At 51.3% G+C, this 23,624-nt stretch overlaps 1 protein-coding gene across 3 annotated transcripts; it reads left to right on the plus strand.

Moving 5' to 3' along the window:
- Positions 1 to 12,162: 12,162 nt before the first annotated feature.
- On the plus strand, positions 12,163 to 23,538 carry Pgap3 (post-GPI attachment to proteins phospholipase 3). 3 transcript variants are annotated; one of them, XM_087910032.1, is made up of 8 exons: positions 12,239 to 12,499; positions 13,690 to 13,787; positions 14,691 to 14,843; positions 20,468 to 20,530; positions 21,039 to 21,100; positions 21,381 to 21,517; positions 21,698 to 21,902; positions 22,066 to 23,538. In XM_087910032.1, exons 1-8 carry the CDS (start codon positions 12,319 to 12,321, stop codon positions 22,127 to 22,129), a joined length of 963 nt encoding a protein of 320 aa, XP_087766158.1. In that variant the 5' UTR covers positions 12,239 to 12,318; the 3' UTR covers positions 22,130 to 23,538. The 3 variants fall into 3 exon arrangements, with proteins under 3 accessions (XP_087766160.1, XP_087766159.1, XP_087766158.1); XM_087910034.1 differs by lacking the exon at positions 21,381 to 21,517 and having other exon boundaries at positions 12,163 to 12,499; positions 21,796 to 21,902; XM_087910033.1 differs by lacking the exon at positions 14,691 to 14,843 and having other exon boundaries at positions 12,219 to 12,499.
- The last annotated feature ends 86 nt before the right edge of the window (positions 23,539 to 23,624 follow it).

A 23,624-nucleotide genomic window follows, 5' to 3' on the forward strand; every position in this document is an offset into this window, starting at 1 on the left:
CCCTTCCTTGCTGTCTCGGGTTTTATCTTCAACGTTCCTTGGACGTTTGCATCTGACCCCATCACATTCTTAATATCAAATAGTGAGTCTGCCGCCACATCCTCAGGTAAAATCGACAGTCTGGGAAGATGTGTTATGTCTAACTGGCAACTTCCAGGACGCTCTGGGATGTCAATTCCATCCTTTTAGGTATCTCCAGCCTGATCTTAGAGGGACCCACTGAACTAGGGAGGAGACAACCACATCGAGGGACCTCTGTTCATTCTTGGAAGAACAACTTCCCCTATGTCCTTCTTAACTTTTTATTTTTTTAAGACTTATTTTTATTTCAAGTTATGCGTGTTCACGTGTGTTTGTGTGTGAGGGGGAGGAATCCTATAAGTGCAGTTGTCCACAGAGGTCAGAAGAGGGCGTGGGGATCCCCTGAAGCTGGAGTTACAGGCAGTAGTGTGCAGCCCACCTTGGCGCTGGGAACCGATCTTGAGCCCTCTGCATGAGCTGCACTCGCTCTTAACTGCTGAGCCACCTCTCCAAACCCCATCCCTGTTTCCTTATAAGTTCATCCAGGACGTAGTTCCGTCAGTGTCTCCTCTGTCCCTGTCCCTTTCACCTCCCTGAGGTACCTAGCCACCACCCCTGAAGCCAGGTGACAGTTGGGAAGGGGAAACAAAGGCATGCCTTTTGTAGGAAATTCCAAGAACACCCTGCAGGAGGCATGTTTACCCTAACAAATTACCCGTTGTTTATCTGAAATTCAAATTGAGCTCACGACTCATGTACTTAACTTTTTATTTGCTAAATCTGGGGATGTTAGTTGGCATGGTCCAGTCAAGAACACACCTGTGTTGGTCAAGAGGCAATCGGAAGCATTTGTTGGGTATGAGAAAGACACTGGCCTCTAGTAACACTGGCCCAGGCAGGCACTTCCACACTAGGGGCCAGGGGACATGGGACTCTGGGGTTGGGATAACAGGAGTTCAGCTATTCACTTGGGTCACAGACTAGCTGTGTGACCTTGGGCAAGTGATCATCTGTCTCTGAGTCTTGGTTTATAAATCTATAAGATCTAGCATGCTGAACTAAGGGCTAAAGGAGAAAACATCCTAGAAGCCCTCGGCAGTGTAGTGTGCAACACATAATAATAATTGCTCAACACACAGCCCCAGATTATCAGTTCTGGGGCTGATGCGAGGCTTGTTGGGATCAATTTGAAGTACAAAATTACTAGATCAAAATGAGGCACATGTATAAGAACGAAGGGCCTGAAACTTACCCGCCTTACCGAAGTAGACCGACATGCCAGAGACAAAGGTGTGGTTTGGTTTGGTTTTGCTTGAGAAAGATCTCACTCTGTAGACTAGCCTGGAACTTAGTGTGTAGAGGAGGCCGGCCTTGAACCTGTCGTGACTCTCCTGCATCAACCTCCTGAGTGCGGGTTGACAGGTGCACACTATCACATGCCTGGTTTTGTTTCTTTAAGTAGAACAGGAAGGTGAGACCTGCGGTTTGGTGATATTGCATGCCCCTAGCATGAACGAGGGGTGGTGTGGGCATGAGGAGAAAAGGAGAAAGGAAACTGAAGAGAGAGAGAGAAGAAGCCTGCATATCACATGTAGCAAGAATCCCGTGGTTTTGTCTATAAAGGAGGGGATGGCGTCAGATGATTTACTCTTAGAATCATTATCAGGAATGTCCAAGAAATACTGACTTGGAATGTGATCCAGCAGCCTCTAGAATAGCTGTCCCTATATTCAACTAGGTATGGTGGCTCCCAACACTTGGCAGACTGTGGCAGGAGGATTGGGGAGTTTGAGGCCAAAAGTTTTAATCACAAAATTAAATACACAGACAGTCTTCCCTATTTGAGGATTATGGAAACCAAGGATCAAAACAGATTAAGAAGTTTGTCTAGGACATTTTAGGGCAATGGGGATAGTCACGCCACAGCAAAACCAAGTCCTTACCCTGGCCCCATCCTCCAGCCCAGGACCTAATCTGTGTGTTCCTCAGCTCTTCTGGGAGATGATACACTGGCCTGATTCTGAGAGCCATCGGAGCCTGTACACTGGCAGGCTAAGACCATTAAAGTCAGACTAAAGGTCCCTTCTCCTCCAGCCATGCCCCACCTGTGCTCTTGGGTTAGAGTAGCTGAGAGAGCAGCTGCTGCTGGCCTCCGCTGTTGGACCCCAATTCCCAGTCACTCTGCAGCTATAGTCCTGCTCTCGGGAGTCCCTGAGGGCCCAGGTATTGTATCACTAGTCTTCGTTTTTGCAGACAAGGCGCCCTGAGATTCTAAGAGGTAAAAGCAACTTTCCAAGGTCACACAGCTGGTCCGGGAACTGAGCCACAGAAGCGCAGGCATCAGCATTATCTTCCAGCCAGGGGCCCAGAAGCGTCTCTCTCCCTAGATTGCTGTAGGGAAACAGAAGTGGCGCCTCCATCTGCCACCAGGGTTCCTCCATCTGCAAAAATACCTCCTCCCCTCTTCCTCCTTCCTGCAACCTAGTCCACATTCTGGGCATCCCAGACCCCAGCACTTGCACACAATGCTCAGCCCTAGTGGGCAGCAGGGAGGGCGGGGCCTGGGGGGAGGGAGGAGCTGGGGTCAGAACTCACACCCTGGGGAGGAGGTTCCAGAGGGCTGAGCCTCCCCAAGAGAAAGAGTGCTTTGAGAGCCTGGAAGGAAAGGAAAAACCTTCTCGGGTGTTTGACAAGAGGGGAGGAAGGGGGGCAGGGTGGGCGATGCCGATTTGATTCTCGGCTCAACTGTCGCTTTAGCAAGGCCTGGCAGGGAAGCCAAGGGAAGAGGATGTCTGGGGACAAAGACTGAAGCGGGAGGCTGGGGAGAAGGGGGTGGGAATTGGAGGATGAGGGTTTGTGAGACAAGCCCAGTGAGGGAACTTCCAAGACCGACAGGGAAGAAAAGCTGCCCTAGGGCAGAGGGCCCTGTGCTCCCACCCAGAAGTAAGGTGTCTGAGAAGATCCTGGCAACAGAAAAGAGGCTGGTGGGGTGAAGGGTGGAGGGGATCGCCAACATCGAAGGGGCGAGAAGGGGCTCTGGATGCTGGAGGTGACCTCTAAGGCTCACCAAGCCAGGGTCTGAAACCAGTGGCCTGTGAAGTGCCAGTCAATCATTGACCAGCCTGGGGGGCAGAAAAGGAGTGTGTGTGTGTGTGTGTGTGTGTGTGTGTGTGTGTGTGTGTGTGTGTGAATGCAAGCTCCTCCCCTCTGCCTACCTCACCAGCCAGCCCTCAGGTCAGAGCCTTGAAAACAAACAGAAAGGGAGGGGACAGTCTGGTTCACAGTCCGAGGTCCATGCCACTATCTAGGGCCTACTATAGAATAGAGCCTTGAGACTGGACTGCAGCTTTCAAGGGAAGTGTCTGTGTGGATTGGGTACTTGGAAGGAGTCCCCCAGGTAGGCACAAGGTCTGTCTAGTGCAAAGGAGAATAATTCAGAAGCTTCTAATAAGAAACATATTTCTTCTTAAAGATCGCTGGGAGTTGAAGGCACTAGGCAAAGACAGGCGGATCTCTGTGAGTTCGAGCCCAGCATGGTCTACAGAGTGAGTTCCAGAAAAGTCAGCACTACACTGAGAAACCCTATCTAGGAAAAAAAAAAAAAAATTGGTCCTTTTGTTGTTGTTTTTTCAAGACAAGAATCTCACTGTGCAGCCCTGTCCTGGAACTCTGTAGACCAGGATGGCCTTGAACACAGAGCCTTCTACCAGCTTCTGCCTCCTAGGTACTGAGATTAAAGGTGTGTGTGATACTACAACCAGCAAGATGGCCCTTTCCAAATAGGGCAGTCTAACCACTGGGACGGAACCTTAACCCAGACTTGGCCCCAGTCTCAAGGACGGTGCCTGATTTCTAGCTGGACTGACCCTGGGCCTGCTGGGACCTCCTTAGCCCCCCCCCCCCAGCTGCATTCAGGAATGCGGGCCCACGGTCCAGGAGCTTCTCTTATCTCTCAAAGCTGCTTTAGAACAAAAATGAACCCCTGACTGTAAGACCGTGCCTAGAAAAAAACATCAAGTCAGGATTTTATGCATGTATTAGGTGGCATGGGGAACAGCCATCCTGGCCCATGAATGCAAGGCTGTGTGGGCGCTGGACTCCCCTCGAGGCAGTTTGCACGATTTCACACGCGCCCTTAGCCCGTCTAGAGCCCTTCTCAGTCATCTAGCTTGTGGTCTTGAACCAGGCTTTATTCACAGCTGAAGTATGAGGACCTTGCACAGAATCTTCCAGATCCTTCCTCTGTTTCTGTATCTGTGGACTTGGATATGTCATCCAATCTGGTCTTGAACTCCTGGACTTGCCAGCAACTGCGGCCACATCTGGCTTCTCATTAGTGTTTCAGGATTTGGCATGAAGATGGTGACGCCCTTAAACTCCCATGCTTGTCTCCTGAGAACCCCATGGAGGTATTCCCCTCTCAGGTTCAGGATTCCTTGTTTCATGATCTGGGGGTTTGGGGGAGGCGGTGTCCCCTACTCCACCCTGCCCTTTAGTCCTTTGAGGACCCCAATTCACCTCCTAGCCACTAGAGTACAGAACACTGGGGTATGAATGGGGCTTTGGAAAGAGAAGGCTAGGAAGTTTCCGGAGCATATGGCAGTCCTAAAGTCCTGCTTGCAGACTGCTGTCTGAACCCCTTGCTGTGGCTTCTCTTTGTTTTTTTCTTTTTGGGGTTTATTATTATTATTATTTTATTTTATTTTATTTTATGTGCATGGATGTTCCACCTGCATCTGTGTCTATGCAGCATGCTTGTGCCTGGTATCTACGAACAGGCCAGAAGAGGTCCTCAGATATCCTGGGGCTGGAGTTAGAAGTGGTCGTAAGCTGCCATGTGGGTGCTGGGAATCGAACCCAGGTCCTCTAGAAGAGTAGTCAGTGCTTTTAACCTCTGAGCCACCTCTCCAGTTCCTGTGTCTTCTCTTTCTTTGCCCTTTAGGTCCATTCATTTTCCCCCTTCCTTCAGTTCTGAGGATTGAACCCAGGGCCTCTCACATGGCAATCAAACACCACCATGGAGCAGTGGTCACACTCTCTATTTTTATTCTGAGACAGAATCTCATAAAATTACTCACTCTGGGGCCTGGGCAGACCTTGAATATGTGATCCCCCTGCCTCAGGCTTCAGAGTTGCTGGGATCTGTCATGAGTTAAAACCAAGGAAAAAATGCAAAGGCACAATTTCCTGTATGGGTGAATGTTAGGTGAGAAATAATTAGATGCTGTAATAGAGACCTAGCTGGGAGAGCAGGGGAGGGCAGGGGTGGGCAGATAGAGATGCCTACTTTGGGATATGTATAGAACACCTTTTGAGGGGGTGTGGTGGAAACCTGTCTGACCAAAAAGAAGCAATCCTACGCAACCCTTAGGGGACAGATAGTAGTAGAAGGAGAAACAGGAGTGCAAAGGCCTCAGGGCAAGAGCGAGCTTAGCCTCAGAAAGGCAATGAGGCTGCCTAGGAGACAGATTGAGGCAATGACAACCAGAGGTCGGGCTTTGGGCTCTCCTGGGTCTGGTGAGGGCTTCAGGCAGTGGGAAACCCTGGAGCAAACCCATGATCTGATTTCTGCTTATGAACAATGATTTGGCTAAGGACTGTAGGAGCCAGGAGGCTGGTAATAGGGCCCAGAGGAGCAAAGACAAGGGCTTAGATCTACTGGAGATAGAGGAAAAGTTGCCAGGGTTAAAAGGAATTGAAATTTTGTTTTGTTTGGAGACAGGGTTTCTTTGTGTAGCCCTGGCTGCCCTGGCTGTCCTAGAACTTTCTCTGTAGACCAGGCTGGCCCCGAACTCACAGAGATCCGCCTTCCTATGCCTCCTGAGTGCTGGGATTAAAGTCATGTACCACCACTGCCCGACTTAATTTCGTTTTTTGACTTCGTTTCCCTATGTAGCTGTGGCTGGCCTAGAATTCATTATGTAAATTAGATTTGCTTTGAACACACTTCTGCCCTCCTTGAACCCCCACGCCTGGCCAGACATCCTTGTTAAACTAACGAACGTAATAGCTGTTCTTTCTCTTCCACTTGAGTAATGTACATGCATAGGTGTGTGCATGTGCATTTTGCATTTTTTTGCTTAATGAACTTATTGTGAAGATGGTCTAGCATGTCGGCCCATGACGCCTATAGCCCATTGCTATGGCTCTGTAGTTCACATTCCATTTTCGAGATCACCTCAGTTGATGAAATTCATTGTCTATTGACAGATATTCAGTTCTTCTCCCCCCTCCCCTTTTGATACAGGATCTCACTATGTAGCTCTGGCTGGTCGACCGGTCTGGAACCTGCCATGTAGATTAGGCTGGTCTTGAATTTACAGAGATCTGCCTGCCTCCACCTCTCTCCAGAGGCACCACCGCACCGCGTCTAGCCTTCCACCTTCCACTTGGGTGGATATTCATAGGAGCGGAAATGCTTGGTCAGACAGTGTGTGCATTCCAATCAAATTATTCTAGAGAGCGGTCGCACAGCATGCTGTTAGTGGAGCAGCGAGGTTACCTTCGTGTTTTGTTTGAAGCTCCTTCACCCGTCTCCCTTCTCTGAGCACCATGCTTTGCTCGACACTGTTTCCACAGTCTTGTGCACCATAAATAAGGGTCCTTACTGTGGACCGTTTCCCAGGGTTTGCTCTAAGAATAGAGCCAGCTTGCCTTGAGCCCCTGTCACACTCTACAGTTTCCCTGACTTTCTCCTCCCTAGACTCAGAACAGTTCTTTTTGAGGGCAGAGGGCGTGCTGAGGATTGAACACAGGACCTCGAACGAGTGCTGGGAACAACTGTGTCCTCCGTGGCTTGTTCCTGGAAACCTGACTGGGGACAGGCACTCAGACACACAGAAAAGCTGGGATCAGGTGGGCTGTGCTTGCTCTGGTGGTGGGTGTGCACTACACAACCACAGGAAGCTCCTTATGTGCGTCTGTCCTGCACAGCAGGAGAGGCATCAGTAGGGAGCAGCCCCAGACTGCAGGCTTCTCTGCGGAGGGCCGCTGCAGTTGCTAGCTTTTGCACACACTGCTCAATCATTTGTAAATGCTAGTATTTCGACTGGAGAAAGGCTTGGCCATCCTTCTGAAGCTTGTGGGGAGGAAGGTTCTGCCACTTTCCATGGGTCGGAGATGTTGTTGTGCCATTTCAACCCTACAGGTTTCCTCAGAACTCTGCTCCTTACACATTCACTCAGCCTCGGGGTTTACTCTGCTCCCCACAAGGAGCCTCTTCATTTTTTTCTCCCTTCACTGGTGCAATGGTGGCCACACGGTAGGGCTCAATAAACCCAAACTGAACAAGAGAGAGGTGAATTTCAGTCTCACACAGAAAACCAAGGATGAGTTTGAAAGCAGGTTACGCTAACAGAAGGTGATATGAAAGGGACTCCAGCTGAAAACCCGAGAAAGGGGACACCCGGTTACTAAGGAAAATGTCCCAGGGGACAAAACCCTGCCAACAGACAAAAATCCCAGGGAGAGATGGCTCAGAGGGTAAAGCTGCCAAGACTGACCAGCTGAGTCAACTGACCTGGGACCTACCTGGTTGAAGAAGGGAAATCCTACACGTTACCCTCTGACCTCAACGTACCGTGGGATGTGCACTCATTCCCCCGCCCCCACACAAATAAAGAAAATATTTTTAAAAATTAAAGAGAAAATAACAACGAAGTCACTCATAGATCTAATTTGCTTTCTTTCATGATTCATAAATAGACTGTCTCCATTCCATAAACAGAGCACAGGCTCACGCTGGTAGTAGCAGAACAGTGGGTCTTGTAAAGTGGAAGCAGAAACAGAACAAAAGGAAAAACACTGACTGCAAAGTGGGCACCAGGAAACAGAACAAGAGAAAATGAGCATCAAATCGTTTTCCCTTAGTCCTAGGTTTCCTAGTCCTAGGGTTGAACCCAGGGCCGTGGGCACACTAAGCAAGCGGGCTCTGATTCACCTACACCCCCAGCTCACTTCTGCTTCCTTTTCTAAGGATCAAAGCAGAGAATTCTTTACTACGATGACTCAAGCAGACCAGGACCCTCCGTTTTAGTGGCAACTGGTCTACTTTGGGGTCTATCTACTTCTCTAAATACTCAGCTTGATGTTGTAGCATTTAGCATGAGTGACTCCATGTTGCCTGGCTCTGGTTTCTCAGAGCCTTATGCAGATGTTCAGTCCAAACAATGGCCTTCCACCTGAATAAAGACCACAAGTCTCCACTGGAATTATTTTTTCCTCCAGCCACATAGGCATAGGTGTTTAGAGTCCTGCAAAAGTCTGGGGACCAAGCAAATGTTCACTGAGCTCTGAAATATGAACAGGAATTTTATTTGTTTTTTTTTTTCTCTCTTGAAATTTTTTTTACATCTATTTATTTATTCTGTTGGTAGTTTTTTTACTTTTTGGGACCCCACCACCCAGCTCCCAGATAAATACATGGAGACTTATTCTTACTCATGAATGCCTGGCCTTAGCTTGGCCTGTTTCTAGACAGATTTCCTAATTTAAATTATCCATTTCTCTTTAACTACATTTTGCCTCTGGGTTTTTTACCTTTCTTTTTCTATATATCTTTCTTTCCTTCTTACTGGGAGGCTGGCCTCTTGGTGTTCTCCTCACCTCCTTTTTTCACTCCTCTCTTCCCTAGATTTTCCTATTTATTCTCTCTGCCTGCTAGCCCGCCTATTCTTTCTCTGCCTAGCTATTGGCCATTCAGCTCTTTATTAGATCAATCAGGTGGTTTAGGTAGGCAAAGTAACACAGCTTCACAGACTTTACAAATGCCACACATCTTTGCATCATCAAACAAGTATTCCACAGCATGAACGAATGCAGTACATCTTAAACTAATATTCCCCAGGATTCTGTGTGTGTGGTGAGGATACTGGCACACCACAGCATGTGCATTGAGGTCAGAGGGCAATTTGTGGGAGTTGGTTCTCTCCTTCCACCAAGTAGATTCCAGGGATGGAAGTCAAGCCATTAGGCTTGGTGGCAAGAGTTCTCACCCACTGAACGAGCTTGCTGGCCCTGTCTTTGCTTTTTAAATCTCCATTTCTAACTTTCATGTGGGTGTTGGGAACCAACCATGAGTCCTCTGGAAGAGCAACCAATCCTTGTAACCTCTGAGCTAGCTCTCCAGATCTGTCTTTGTTTTTTGAGAGTCTTGTTTAGCCCAGGATTACCTAGAACTCATGATCCTCCTGTCTCCATCTCCCAAGTACTGGGATTATAGGCATTGGTCACTGCATGGACTAAACAATAATTTTTATTCAATGTATATAAATATAGCAATTTTCAATTATAAAGAGCAACTCGACTATATTATTTATGAATTATATTTAAATGTGGAATTTGCCACATTTTGATGTCTTATATAGAATAAGACCCTAGGATACAAGAAATGTAGTTCAGTACTAGAGTGAATGCCTAATGGACTCTAAATATATTTTTTTTAAAAAAATAGGTCTCATTTAGCCCAGGCTAGCCCTGACCTCTCTATGTAATTGAGGCAGGCCTTGAACTTCTAGTCCTCCTATTCCTATCCCCTGATTTAGGAATTGTAGGTGTGTGCTACCATACCTAGCCACAAACAATAAAGGGAAACTAAACATTTTTGTTTTTCCCGGCTGTCCTGGAACTCACTCTGTAGACCAGGCATGAGCTACCACTGCCGGTTGGAAACTAAAAGTTTAGTTTGCTCAACAGGAGAAGCTTTTCTCTTTCTCTTGTCAGGATTTCATCTTCTTCCATCCTAATGCCCCGTCTTCACCTGGAATCATCATAAAAGATACATCCCCAGAATAATAAAGACCAAATAAATAAATACATTGTTAAAGGTCTGACTGTCAGATCTAAAGTCATATTAGAATTTGATTGTGTTTTCCATCAGCTACTGGGGACTACAATGCCTGCTTTTTCATTTTGTTTTTGCTTGTTGAATTTTTTTGTTTTGTTTTGTTTTGTTTTAGAGGATCTGTATATGTGTGTTTGTCTTTGTGTTGTTTGTTTTCTCTCGAAGTAACCCTGACTGGCCTGGAACTCACAGAGATCCACCTGCCTCTGCCCTTTGGGCGCTGGGATTTAAAGCGTGTGTGACTACATCTGGCTTTCTTTCTCATTTCAATTTCCCGGAGTGAACTGAGGCGGCACATGCCTATACTCCCAGCATTTAGGAGTCAGAGGCAGGAGGATTCCAATTTGGAAGTCACCCTGGGCTATGCATTGAGACCTTATGTCCGTAAAAAGTAGTAATTTCCTCATCCCTATCAACTGGATGGTCAACTCCAAGGACATTGTTTATGTAGTATTTAAATGGAAGAAGTGTCATTCACAGAAAATACAGGGTGAATAATGAACCCCCAAGCTGTTTGCTGGGTGAATGAAAGTAATCCCATGATAATCCCATGATACTTCTTGTGAATTTCACACCTCGTCTTTATCAACTTTAAATCCTACCCTTCAACCTCAGTTCCCTTTCCAGGGTATAAAGGAAAGACCATGAATGAAAAGAATGGGGGTGGCAGCATTTGGTTACATGACTTCAAAACTGCAGTGAGATTTGGGTGCTGTTGGTTGGGCAGTGATGGGAGTCATGGAAGCAAGCATCCAATTCCCAAGTGTTTGTATCAGGGTATGTGCATACAAGTGTGGTGCCTTCAGAGGCCAGAAAAGGTCATCAGATCCCCTGGAGTTGGAGTTACAAATGGTGTGAGCTGCCACGTGTGGATGCTGGGACCTGAGCTCCCGTCCTCTGTGAGAGGACAATGCCACCTGTGGATGCTGGGACCTGAGCTCCCGTCCTCTGCGAGAGGACAATGCCACGTGTGGATGCTGGGACCTGAGCTCCCGTCCTCTGTGAGAGCGGTACTCATTGTTAACTTCTAAGCCATCATTTATTATTGTTGTTGTTGTGCATATGTGTATGCATAGAGTATGTGCGCTCAGGTGTGCACACTACAGCACACACGTGGACGTCAGAGGACAACTTTGTGGAGCTAGCTGTCTACTCCCACTGTTAAGCGAGTTCTGAGGATCCCACCCAGGTTACCAAGATTGTGACTCAAATACTTTCTCTCACTGAGCCAGCCACTTGACTGGCTCATCCAGACACGTTTAAGTTGTTCATTCACTAAAAAAAAAAGGAAAAGGTTCTCCAAGTGTCTCACGTGAAGCCAAAGTTCTACTTTAGTGCCAAAGGTGAACAGGGCAGGAAAGGGATCCATGCCTTACAGGAAAGACATGCATAGCGTATTAGCCCTGTCCATATTAACGATCACCCTCAGCAGGTGGCCTTCAATTGATAACAGAAAAACAAGCAAAAGCAAAAGGACCAATGACATGGTATAAACCAGAAAAGGGCAGGAGGCTCCAGAGATATGGACCTTTGAAGTGGAGCTGAAGCAATGGAGTGGAGACCAGCAGGCCAGGTCATGCAGGCTTGAGGAGTTAGTAAAGACTTTTAAGAAAGAAAGTGATGGGTCAATTTTGAATTTTAGAAAATGGAGCTGTGGTTAGTTTTTTTTAAAGGTTTTGTTTTGTTTTTGTCAGCTTGACCTAAGTTAGGGTCATCTGGGAAAAGAGAACCTCAGTGGAGACAATAAATGCCTCCATCAGATTTTGGCCTGAAGGTAAGACTTTGGGGGACACTCTCTCGATTAATAATTGATATGGGAGGGCCCATGCCACTGTGGGCGGTGCCAACCTTGGTCAAGTGGTACCAGGTGCTATAAGCAAACTAGAAAGCAGTGCTCCTTCGTGGCCTCCACTTCAGTTCTTACCTCCAGGTTCCCGCCCTGGCTTCCCTCAGTGATAGGCTGTGACGGGGTTCTGTAGGATAAGCCCTTTCCTTCCCAAGTTGCTTTTAGTCATGGTCTTTATCACAATAATAGGAATGCCTACTGAAGGAGACCAAAGTAGGGTCAGGGACACCTATTTAACGTCAGTTTCTTTAATCAAGATGATGGCACAAGAAATATAGGTGGAGATCCCAGAATATTTGGAAACTGGAATCTAAGAAGGTTGGTGACAGAAGGGGCCCGCTTGAAACAAAGAGACCGTGGAGACAGAAGTGAGAAAAATAACTAATTTGCTCCCAAATACACACCACCCCTTCCCCTTGAAATGCTGTGTTAAGAGAAGACAGCAAATTAGAGGCGGGGATCCCCGCCCACTGAAATCCGGGAATTTTCATTTAAAGTGGGCGGTCGTCAGCGAAGGGTGCAACGGTGAACAAGGTACTTCCGGTTATTACGGAAGTGGGACTTCGCACACTCCCAAGCTCCTCCCTCGGCGGCCCGGCAGAGTGACAGGATGGCCGAGCAAACGGCGCGGCTGCTGCTGCTAACCGCGGCAGTGGGGCTTGCGTGGGGCTCCCAGGGCGACCGCGAGCCGGTATACCGCGACTGCGTGCTCCGGTGCGAGGAACGGAACTGTTCGGGGGACGCACTGAAGCACTTCCGCTCCCTCCAGCCAATCTACATGAGCCTAGCTGGTAAGCCCCACCCTCCCTGGACAAGCCCCGCCCATCGACTTTAGCCCCGCCTATTCTGCGCTACTCTGAAATCTCAGAACCTCAGTTTCCCCATGGGTTCTCTCACGAATATTAACGCGTGGAACCTCCTGAATGTGTGTGTGGGGGATCTCATCGGCCTGTCCGAGCTTCCCAGTGACTTCTTTATATTTATTCAAACCACTACTTGCTAAACATGGCGTGCAAGACCTGAAATAACACAGGCTGCAGACCAGGAGCCTGCCCTTCCGGGTTTATAGCCTCCCCTTCCCCCGCAAGCCGGTGAATAGGATCCTTCACAAAGACACAATAGTTTGAACCCTAATAGACCCGTACATTAGGCCCTAGATGCAATTGGAACAGGAAGGAATGGAGACTGCTTCAAGGGGTGGAGGCAGGGATCACTATGGAACAATTTAAAGAGGAGAGAATTGATGTGAACCAACATATTGGGCACCCACACTTGACAGGCGTCCCGGCAGGTCAGTTGACTTTCGCCACAACCCATATAGTTCAGATAGTGCCCCAATCTATTTTACAGGTGGGAACACTCAGACAGATTAAGTCCTTTGCCCAAGGTCACACAGTCTATAAAGTGGTGAAGCAGAATTTCCAGTTCTGACCTGTTTGACCAACAGCTCATCTTCGTTGCTACCATTTCCATTCCAGAAAGTGGGAGTAGGGAGCTTGGAGGCCTTGAGCAGATCTGGATACACGAAGCAGCTTACCAGAGAGCAGGGAGCCTGATTTGCCCGGTAGTGGCAATAAGGGAGTAAAAGCAGCTTGGAACCCGAGGAGTCCAGGGTGAAGGGTCTGAGCTGTATTTTCACAGGAGGTGGGAAGACACCAAGGGCTCCTCCCTGGATTCAGAATGGAGAAGTATAAACCCAGATCCCCATAGAGGGGTCTGTCAGATGCCAAGAGTTCCATCTTGGGTAAAGGGGGAAGAAACTATTTGCTTTGCTGCCACTGCTAAAATTCTCCACCCCCTCCTTCTCCTTGTGTCTACACTGCCCTGTCTTCTCTGTCCAAATGGGAAGTAAGATTTTTGGGATTTCCTCTGGCTCTCTCCAGCCTTCAGGTCCTCTTGGCCTCCATCCATGTGTGGGCTGCACCAGGCTGCCTATGCCTCCCTATGCTAAGACCGCGCTAGCTCTTTCTGTTTGTTTCAGGCTGGACGTGTCGAGATGACTGCAAGTATGAGTGTATGTGGTTCACCGTTGGCCTCTACCTTCAGGAGGGTCACAGAGTGCCCCAGTTCCATGGCAAGGTGAGTTAGAGGGGCAGGAAAGGTATGTGATGGTGGCCCCTGCTGTCTCAGCAGTCTGAGATGGGGAGTCACAGGGAGGGAGGGATGGACGGGTACTTGTGCCCAGAAGGCTCTTGCTTTTCCCAGTGGTGCCTGCCAGTGTGCCCTGCTCCTGAATTTGGAGTCATAATGCCAGTGTCTCCAGTCAAGTGTGATGGTGCACACCTTTAATACCAGAACTTGGGAGGCAGAGGCAGATGGATCTCTAGAATTTGAGGCCTGCCTGGTCTATGTGAACTGCCAAGGCTACATACAGGGTCATGGTTAGATCCTCTCTCCAAAACAACAAACACGCAAACAAAAAGATCTCTGTCCCTGACACATCACAGTAGTGCTGAGCTTCTCGTGGCTGACTGGGGTAGCCACTGGTCCTGACTAAGGTGTTTTTCCCATAGCTTCTCCAATAGGAATCAAGATCATCGGAAATACCCCTTAGATTGGCCAGCTTCTCGGTGCCCTTTGACCCGGTGTTAGCTCGTGTTGGCCCGTGGGCCGGAATTACTCATACCAGTTTAGCACAAAGTAATCAGGCACTTGGGGGACTATGAAAGTAGCTGAGGCGGGATAGGACCTAGATCTGTATGGTTTCACTACACATACCTATACCTAGAGGTATACCTATACCTAGATATGTATGACCTGTCTGCTTTCCCCAGAATCAGGCTCCCAGTGCAGTACCTGCTGGCCAGGCTAAGACTCCAATCTTAGCCAGGGACTTCTGGGGAGATTCTCCTTGACTGGAGAGAACGTAAGGCTTTGGAACCAGCTGGAGAGCTGGTGATGAGCTGTCAGGGAAAGGTTGGCCAGGCCAGCTAGAGGCTGCCTCCCCTCCCCTCAGGCCTCCTCCCTATGCTCCTTTTGCAGTGGCCCTTCTCCCGGTTCCTGTTCATCCAAGAGCCAGCTTCCGCTGTGGCCTCGCTGCTCAATGGCCTAGCCAGCCTGGTGATGCTGTGCCGCTACCGCGCCTCTGTGCCAGCCTCCTCCCCCATGTACCATACCTGCATGGCCTTCGCTTGGGTAGGTAGCCTGGCAGGACACTCTGCACACCCTGTTCTGAGCGGAGGATCCCTTCCATTCCCACTGATGGACTTCTAGTGACGAGCGTCTCTTGTTTACAGGGCTAACGTGTGTGGTAGTCAGGCACAGTGGATATGGAAGGTGCTGCACCTTCATTCTGACCAAGCCAGTCTTCCTGGGAAGGAGGGAGGTCGCACACTTTTGTCCGAAGTGAGGAAAGTACCAAAAGATTCAATTGGTTGTTTGATAACCCGGATGGGAAGTGAATCACAGGGATCATGCTAGACCTTCTGCTCTTCCCAAGACCTCTCAGAAGATTGTTGTGTCTTTTGTTCTGGTCCAGACATCTTATTAGAGCTCAGCCTGGTCCTGGTTTCTCCTTGGAGAACCCAGGTAGGTCCACCTGAGTAGGAAAAAGTTCTCAGCCTCACCAGCGTGACTGGTCTGAGGAACTAGAATCCAGGCCTGGGATCACTGGAGAAATGTGGACCCTGGTACAGAGGAGCACTGGCTGACAGTAAGAAGCTGCAATGGGTGTCTAGGGGGCAGAGCCTCTCTGACGGGCCTTAGGGGAAAGAAATCCTCACTCGCCCACCTTCCTGCCGTAAGAGCCCCCATTTGTGCCCACTGGACACCTGTTACATGCTAAGCACTAACTGGGTGCTGGAGGCCCCAAACATGTAAACACACACAGGTCCTTGCCCTCTTGTACTGGTCTCACATCACACGATCGATGTCAAAGTACAGCCTCGAAGAAACACAGAAGAGGGGAGGAGCTTTAGGGCATGTGGTGGGGCTGGGCCCCCACAGGGCAACAAGGGAAGTCTTCCCAGGATATGAGACAGATGCAAGGACTGGAGGTGTCTGGGTAAACATGAGGAGAGCAGGGGAGTCTTCTAGAGAGAGGACAGAAAGTGTAAAGACAGCAAAGGGTCAGGGGCAGCTGCAGGCTAGAAAAGCCAGGAGTCCCAGGACAGGGCAAGGAGAGAAGGGGGCTCCTGGATCTGGTGGCTGGAAGACTCTGACCACAGCTGATAGCACACATGTGCTGAGATGCACAGGCTGAGTCGGACACGGGAGGGGGATAGGCATGGAAGGAGGAGGTGGATCTATGGTAATCATAAGTGCTAAGGGCTATGGAACAACAGTGAAAGAAAGGGAGAGAAGGAATGGAAGAGTTTGGAACAGTTGGGCAGAGTGACCGTGCCTGTAATCCCAGAAGCAGAAGGACTTTGAGTTTGATGTCACCATAGGCTGCCTATTTGAGACCCTATCTTTTTTTTTCTTGCAGGACATAGTGCTCTTTAGTCCTAGCACTCAGGAGGCAGAGGCAGGTAAATCTCTGAGTTTGAGGACAGCCTGATCTACAGAGTGAGTCCCAGGACAGCCAGGGCTACACAGAGAAACCCTGTCTTGAAAAATCAAAAACAAAACAAAGCAATTTTTTTTTTAATTTGGAAACCGAAGTTACAGCTGGATGCAGCATAAGTCCAAGGCTAGCCTGGGCTACATAGTCAGCTCTAGGACAGCGAGCGCTATGGAGGAAAGCCACGTGCATGTGGTACTGGGCTTGTCCCCAGCATTTGACCAGCGTTTCCTCGTGGGATCCTGTCGTGTACCTGTGCTCTCTGAGTAAGACTCAAGCACACCGGGCTAGGCCTCAGATAACAGCTAAGAAGTCAGCAAGTAGAGAAGTCAGGGCTAGCCTCTGGCACTGCACCACTGGGCATCAGGGTCTGAGTGCTTGCTGGAATAAACACAGGTCCTCTGGTAGGGGACAGATGCCAAGGTTGTGGGGACCCCTTCTTGCCTTTACGGGGTCTTCAGGGACACAGGGTCTTCTCTGGTCAGATGATTTAGATTTTGCTTTGCTAAGACAGGGTCTCACTGTATAGCCCAGGACGGCCATCAGCGTTCGCCCTCCCTGTGAGCGGCTGGGCGTTGCTGTGGTAGGCAGGCACTGCTGCACTTATTCTGGTCTGGATTTCACACTTGCCACTGTGCCTTGTGTTTCTCCCCGGAGGGCGTGGCGGCGGACTTTGTCCTGGGCCGGGGCTTCTGGAACAAGTGTGGCCCTCATTTGTGCTGGGGTGTGGATGGCAGGGCCCTTTGCCAGCTCCAGGTCCTGTCATGGGTCGGGGGTGTCTATTCTCTGATAACCCTGGCCCTCAGGGGAGTCCCTGAAACTTCAGCTTGAGAAGGCGGCCCCTGCCTTGCTATTTCAACCCAGGTGCAGCCTGAACAGGTACCTGGAAGGGCTGGGGAACCCGCCAGAGTTCTGTATGCTGTGGCCCTTTGACTTCATGAAGTGCGGGGCCTGGCCCTCTGCCAAAGCTAGGAGACCGAACCAATTCCCCACACCTTTATCCAGCAGAAAGATCCTCACGTGTAGATGGGAGATGAAACGGTAGGGGCTGATTTTAACATCTCTGTTGAGAAAGCGACAGGAGGTAGGCAGGAGCTGTACAGAAGTGTTAGGAATATTTCCCAACTTGACAAGAAGGATGGCTGGAGCTCAGGAAGGACTTCCCAGCTGTGGCAAAGCCCCTGAAGCAGACAGCGTTCAGAAATGAAAAAAAAATTAAATATTTATTTGTTTTTGTGTGCATGTAATGCACATGCTACGGCTTGATGTGGAGGTCAGGCAATAACCCAGGGGAATTGATACGCTCCTACTGCATAGGTCCTGGGATTTGAACTCGGGTCATCAAGCTTGGCACAGGTGCCTTCATTGAAACCATCTCTCTCGCCAGCCCAGGAATCCTTCTTTGATGATGGGAAAGAGCCCCGCCTCCCCTCAGAGTGAACCCGAGGCAGTCTTGTCCTTCTGAACTGTGGCCCCGGGGATGGGGCAGGATGGCAGCAGACATCATATTTAACATTCTGCCTCCCCCACTTCTGAGACACCAAGCTATTTAAAGATCCACTTGTCCCCACCGTGATGGTGTCAATGACAGCTCCGAGCACTGGGGCTTAACACTGGGGTCAAATTCCTGACAGATCTGGCTCTCTGGCATCCAACCAGTTTCATGGCTGATATTTTTGTCTGTTTTTGTATTTGCCAGCAGACTTGAAACAGCCTCCTGTCCCCCTCCTGCACACCACCCCCCTTCAGCCTTCCTGTCCCTTCATTCCTGCCGTTACTGCCACCCTGGGCCTCCCATCCTCAGTGTTTACACAAAATTCTCACCTACCCTGCTGATCCTGCCCACCACACTGCAACCCAGGAGCGCAGAGCAGTTGTGCATGGGGCCTGCCCGTCCCCTCCCTGCCCATCTGCCCTCTGCTTGTGTCTGACTACAAGCTCTAAAGAGAAACAGCACCTGCTGGGACCATACGTACTGATGGGACCATACTCATGGAACAGTGGCTTGGGAACATGATGAGGGACTTTTCCCATAGCTAAACTGTCTGCACCCTGGGATCCAGGGCCCCTAGAGCTCCATGGTTTGCCCTTGAACGTGGTGGCTCTTGAGGAAAGAGAAGATGGAAGTCAAATGAAGGGAAGTGGTGGGGTGAGCCTGGGGGACCTGATGAGGGAACTCAAGGTTCATGGGACACCTGTGTACCGAGCAGTGACGGTAGAAACGCTGTGTGGCGGGAAACTGAGGCATTTTGCGCGGGGACACACAAGAAATGCTGCCTGAGACCAGAGGTTAAAGCCTCTCTGTTTGGCTCCTGTGTTCTTAATGACACTGCCTTGAGTCTAAGGAAAGGATCCGAAAGATCCCACCCTTCAAGGTACACTCCTTAAGAGAGGGACGTCCCCAGGGTGCAGAGTCCAGGCTTCAAACAGGACTCAGTAAGTCAATGGCCCCTGGGAGGCAAGGGATGAAGAACCCAGCCGCCCCAACCTGTGTGTGGGGCTAAGGCCTGGCCCGGTGCACCTCCACCCTCTTCTCCAGCGTTCCAACCGCCACTTAGATCAACCCTCTTGTCACCTCCCCCTTCCTGCTGTGGGTGACAAGGAGGCCTGGCTGGCTGCCAGCGCCTGTTGCCTTCCCCTCCTCCCACAAAGGTTCCAGAAGATGTCCCTGCACCTGGCCTGCTGGGCCTCGTGATGGCCTGGGTCCTGTCTCCAGCCCGGGGTCCCTCCTCGCCCCTACTGACCCAGCCCACCATAGGCCTTGTGAAGGAGGACATGAGGGCCATTCAGGCCTGCCCCACTTGAGAAGAGGGGCCTTATAAGTGCTCTGAACTTTGGGGGGTCACAGCCTGTGTCCCAAGTCAGGTTTGGCCACTCATCCTTCATAAGCCAACCTCAAAAGCCAGGTGAGTAGTGGAAAACAGAGAAAGGAGATCTGTTCAGTGTGACCACATTGGTAAGTCTGCTTATTAAGGATGAGTGACCAAGCCTGGTTTGGGACACGGGCCGTGACCTCCACTCTCCAGTGCCATAGCAGGTTGAGGCACAGCCAGGCACCCACAGTAAAGCCGCCTCCCAAGTCTGAGGAAAGGGCCAGCAGAGGAGGCCTACCCACCATGAGGCACACCACAGAGCCTTGTCAAGGCAGCAGAGGACATTCCTCAGGTAGCCCTCTGTAAGTAGAAGGCCTTGTGTGGGATTGGCTGGAGAGGAAGCCAGGCTTAGCAGTGGGTAGGGGCAGAGGGCTCCCAGGCCAGAGCCCAGCATCAGGAGTACCTACCTGCCTGCCTCCACCCTGCCCTCTCTGTCACTCTCAACTCCTAGTATGTGCCCCTCCTGCTGTGGGACCCTACAGGCTGGCTTCCTGTGGCCCCTGACTGACCATTTGTTATGGTCCCCAAGTGGGCAGCTCCTCCAGGCCTGTCCTGCAGGCATCTCTGTCCACCTTCCGGGTATGGCAGGCCAGGCCCTGCTTTTCCTTTTGTGACTAGCTGCCACTGATTTCTGTCTCCGGCGTAGTCTGCCCTTCTCTCAGTAACCTGGGCCTCTGCTATGGACTTAGGCCTTGAAGAAAGTGCCAGCCGCCGCAAGATGGTGTGTGTGCAAGTCTGAGGCTCTGTTGTTCCAGGAAGAGGGCCCCTAGCATCCCCCTGGGCCTTTCCACTGCAGCCTCCTCAGCCCTGCCCCTTCTCCTCCCAATACTCCACAGCAGATACTGGCCCAGCGGGTTAGGCTGGCCCAGCCAGGAGGAAGCTGGGTTAAGTTGGCCACAGTCTTCCTCAGAGGCTGGCTCCAGTGGGATCTGCTTCCTCTCCCTCCCAGGGTTGCTGCTGCTCGAGACACACCCCAAGCTAGCTCAAGCCCCCCACCCACCCATCCACCCACCTCATTCCCGCTCCCAGAAGCTGAGGTCACAGGCTCCCCTGGGCTGGGGTGGGGTTGTCATCACCTGGCAGTGGGGGAGGAGGCAGGGCCCTGGGGGCTGTTGTCTTAGAGATTGGGTAATTTGGGAACTCAACTCTGCCAGGACTGGTTCCCGAGCCAGGCCAGAACCTGTGGACCACAGCTCCTATGGCCTGGGGGATTTGGGTGGCAGTTTACAGTTTCTGGGAATCCTCCTGTGGGGACCGGCTGGGCGGGAGTAAGGCCTGAGTTTGTTCAGAGGGCTTGGAGCACAGGACGTACTTCTTCCCCCCAGCAGAGCCCCACAGGTCTCCTCCACCTTGGGCAGCATGCTGACTGACCTCTCCTTCCTCAGGTGTCCCTCAATGCTTGGTTCTGGTCCACAGTCTTCCACACCAGGGACACTGACCTCACAGAGGTGAGCTCCTCCCAGCCCCTACATGGTACAGTCCCAGGGGAGCCCAGGAGAGGGCAGAGCAGGCTCCTTAGAGTGAAGACAGCTCCCATCTGCAGAGCCTGGTAGCCCAAACCTGGCAGCCCATGGAGTCTTTCCTGGATCATGCCAGGAGAGTTGTCATTGATTTCCTGATCTCTAAGGCCACTGAGCCTGGGAGAGATGAAGTCGTTTTCCCAGGGTCAAGCAGCTAATGTGATCAGGACTAGAGTCCGTGTCTGTCACACGCCAAATGACATTTTGAATTTCTTAGTGTGCTGTCATAGTGAGGCCCCTCTCAAAGCCATGAATGTCCCACTGCCTGGCCATCTGAAATGTTTTATAATGTGGACACAGCCATAGGCAGAGTCCTGCAGACTGCAAGCCTAGACTCTGTCCCCTCACTGCCTCATCCCTGTGGCTCTTCTGTGGGCCTGCCCTGTGCTATGTTCTGCTCCCTCACCTGGCCCTCCCGGGCTCTCCCTACCCGCAGAAGATGGACTACTTCTGTGCCTCGGCTGTCATCCTGTACTCTATTTACCTGTGCTGTGTCAGGTGAGCTCTGGGGCTACGGGCAGAGAGGGTCCCGTCCAGAGCCTCTTCCTTGGCCTTCTCACTTTCTGCGGGGCTGTCTTGGGTGGGGGTACCAGGGACCGAAGGGATCTGGCTTCTCCTTGTGGTCCTTGGTTTCTGGGAAACCATTGGTTCAGTGGGGGCAGGGAAGGACAGTGGCTTCAGCAAGCCATCACCCCTTTGGGCGAGGGAGTAGTTGAAGGAACAGGCTCTGGGGATAGCCAGCCAGCCACTGTCTGAGCTGTTCTGGGTGGTGGGACAGGACCGTGGGACTGCAGCACCCATCAGTGGCCAGTGCCTTCGGCGCCCTGCTGTTGCTGCTCCTGTCAGCGCACATCTCTTACCTGAGCCTCATCCGCTTCGACTACGGCTACAACATGATGGCCAATGTGGCTATAGGTGAGGCCCCTTGCAGAGCTGTGGGTGGGCAGGAGGTGGCTTCTTGGGGGATGTTCTAGAGAGACTCTTGAGGGCAGGGAGGAGTTGAGATGGGAGGCTGGGGGTGGGTGGAGTGGGACAAGGCAGCTAGAGTCAAGGAGGACGTCCAGTGAGTGAACCTCTTGTGTCCCTGGCCCCCAGGCCTAGTGAACCTGGCCTGGTGGCTGGCCTGGTGCCTACGGAACCGCCGGCGCCTGCCTCACACGCGCAGGTGTGTGGTGGTGGTGCTGCTGCTGCAGGCGCTGTCCCTGCTGGAGCTGCTCGACTTCCCCCCCCTCTTCTGGGTCCTGGACGCCCACGCCATCTGGCACATCAGCACGATCCCTCTCCACATCCTCTTTTTCAGGTGAGTGCCACCCCCTGCCTCGGGGTTCCCTCCTCTGCACCCTAGGGCAGACTGGGGCTCCCTGTGCCCACTCGGCCTTCCCACTTGCCTGCTGTCACCCCACTGTCTGGGAGGTTCTCAGAGCTGGGTGACTGCCTCAGTGGGGTCATTTCCACGCCCACAGGTTTCTGGAGGATGACAGCCTGTACCTGCTGAAGGAATCTGAAGCCAAGTTCAAGCTAGACTAAAGATGCTCCGAGGGGACACATCTGCCTCGCTCCCCGTTCTCCTCCCTTCTCCCCCTTCAGATGACTGTTTTCTCCTTTTAGCTTCTTGAACTTGCACATGTGGGGTATGGGCTTGGAATCATAGAGCCACCCGCCCCGCCCTTGCTGGCTTTCACAGCCAGGGCTTCCTCACGTCTGGGACAGGAAGCAGGCAGCCCAGCTGTGCCTGGGGCTGAACTGGGAACAGGTGTTGAGGTCGCCAGAGAGAAATGCCGCTTCTGTCTCTTCAGCCCACTCCCTTCTCCACATCACTCACCCTGATAGTGCCACCCCACGTAGGGCCACTTACCCCTAAGTGCCACACCCACAGGCTTTTGGGGTACATTGGGGTCTCTTTTGTCAGGGAGCCACTAGGTGGCACTGGAGGCCTGCTCTTCGGCTGCCCAAGTTTCTTCCTGGGTCTAAGGAACTGAGCGGCGGCGGGGGCTGATACCAAGGAGGGGTTTTCACCCTATCTCTTGCAGCAGACATTCTTTCAGAGCCAAGACCCCAGGGGGCTCAGGATTAGAACCCTGGCTTCCGTTCTGGTTGGGAGTGGGCACATTCACACATAGAGGAATGTGGACCAAGCTAGGCGCAGAGATAGTCAATGAGTTGAGTTTGGCAGCACTGGGGCATGGTGAGTGTAGAGAGTGGCTGTGCTCAGGAGGCAGGTGGGTGAGGGTGGTTTGGGGAAGGTGTGTCTGAGATGAATGTGAATGTGCTACACTTGTAGGAGCCTGGAGTGGAATGGGGGAACCAAGCCATCACCAGCAGCCATTTGAGTCCAAGTCTCCCCAAGACCCCAAGTCCAGCCAGCTGCTAGTATGTGCATATGACCTGTTGGGTGCAGTGCGTGTGGATGCCACCCAGAACCCCTTTGCCCTCCACTTCCACTCCAAATCACAGCCCCTACCCCCTGGCGCATGTCTTGAGAGCACCCTGCAGAACTAGCCCCTGGAGGGTAGAGCAAGGAAGGGACAAAGTGTCCCACCTTGGCTCATCTCTCCCTTGGCATGGTATGCCTCCCACTCCAGTTCCCTGCTGGAGCCTCTGATCACAGCCTGGACTTTGGGGGCATCAGGCAAAGGGGAAAGAGGGTGTGGAGTTTGTGTCTGTGTGTGATCTCTGCCCTCCATAGGGGAGCTTGCTCTCCCAGGGTAATCCCAGGGCAAGCAGGGCCCATACATCCTAAACCAGTCCATCAGGAAGGCAGTCTGCGACTGGGCCCTGCCTCTATCCCCTGCCCTCTCATTGTGGGGAGGGTCGCTGTGCCAGGGCTCCAGCTCAGGTACTCGGACAGTCTTATCAGGATTTTTTTTTGATACTAAGAACAATTTTAAGGCCGGAGACAGTAAATGATGTGTGTAATAAACCAATTCCTGGCCTCACCCTGGTTCTGCTCCTCTGTGTATAAAGTGGGTGGGAGAGAAGGAGACATTGGTGGCCAGTGACGTATCTGCGTGTGCGCGCTGGT

Source organism: Myodes glareolus, chromosome 9 (assembly GCF_982192425.1).
Source record: "Myodes glareolus chromosome 9, mMyoGla1.1, whole genome shotgun sequence".
NCBI lineage: Eukaryota > Metazoa > Chordata > Mammalia > Rodentia > Cricetidae > Myodes > Myodes glareolus.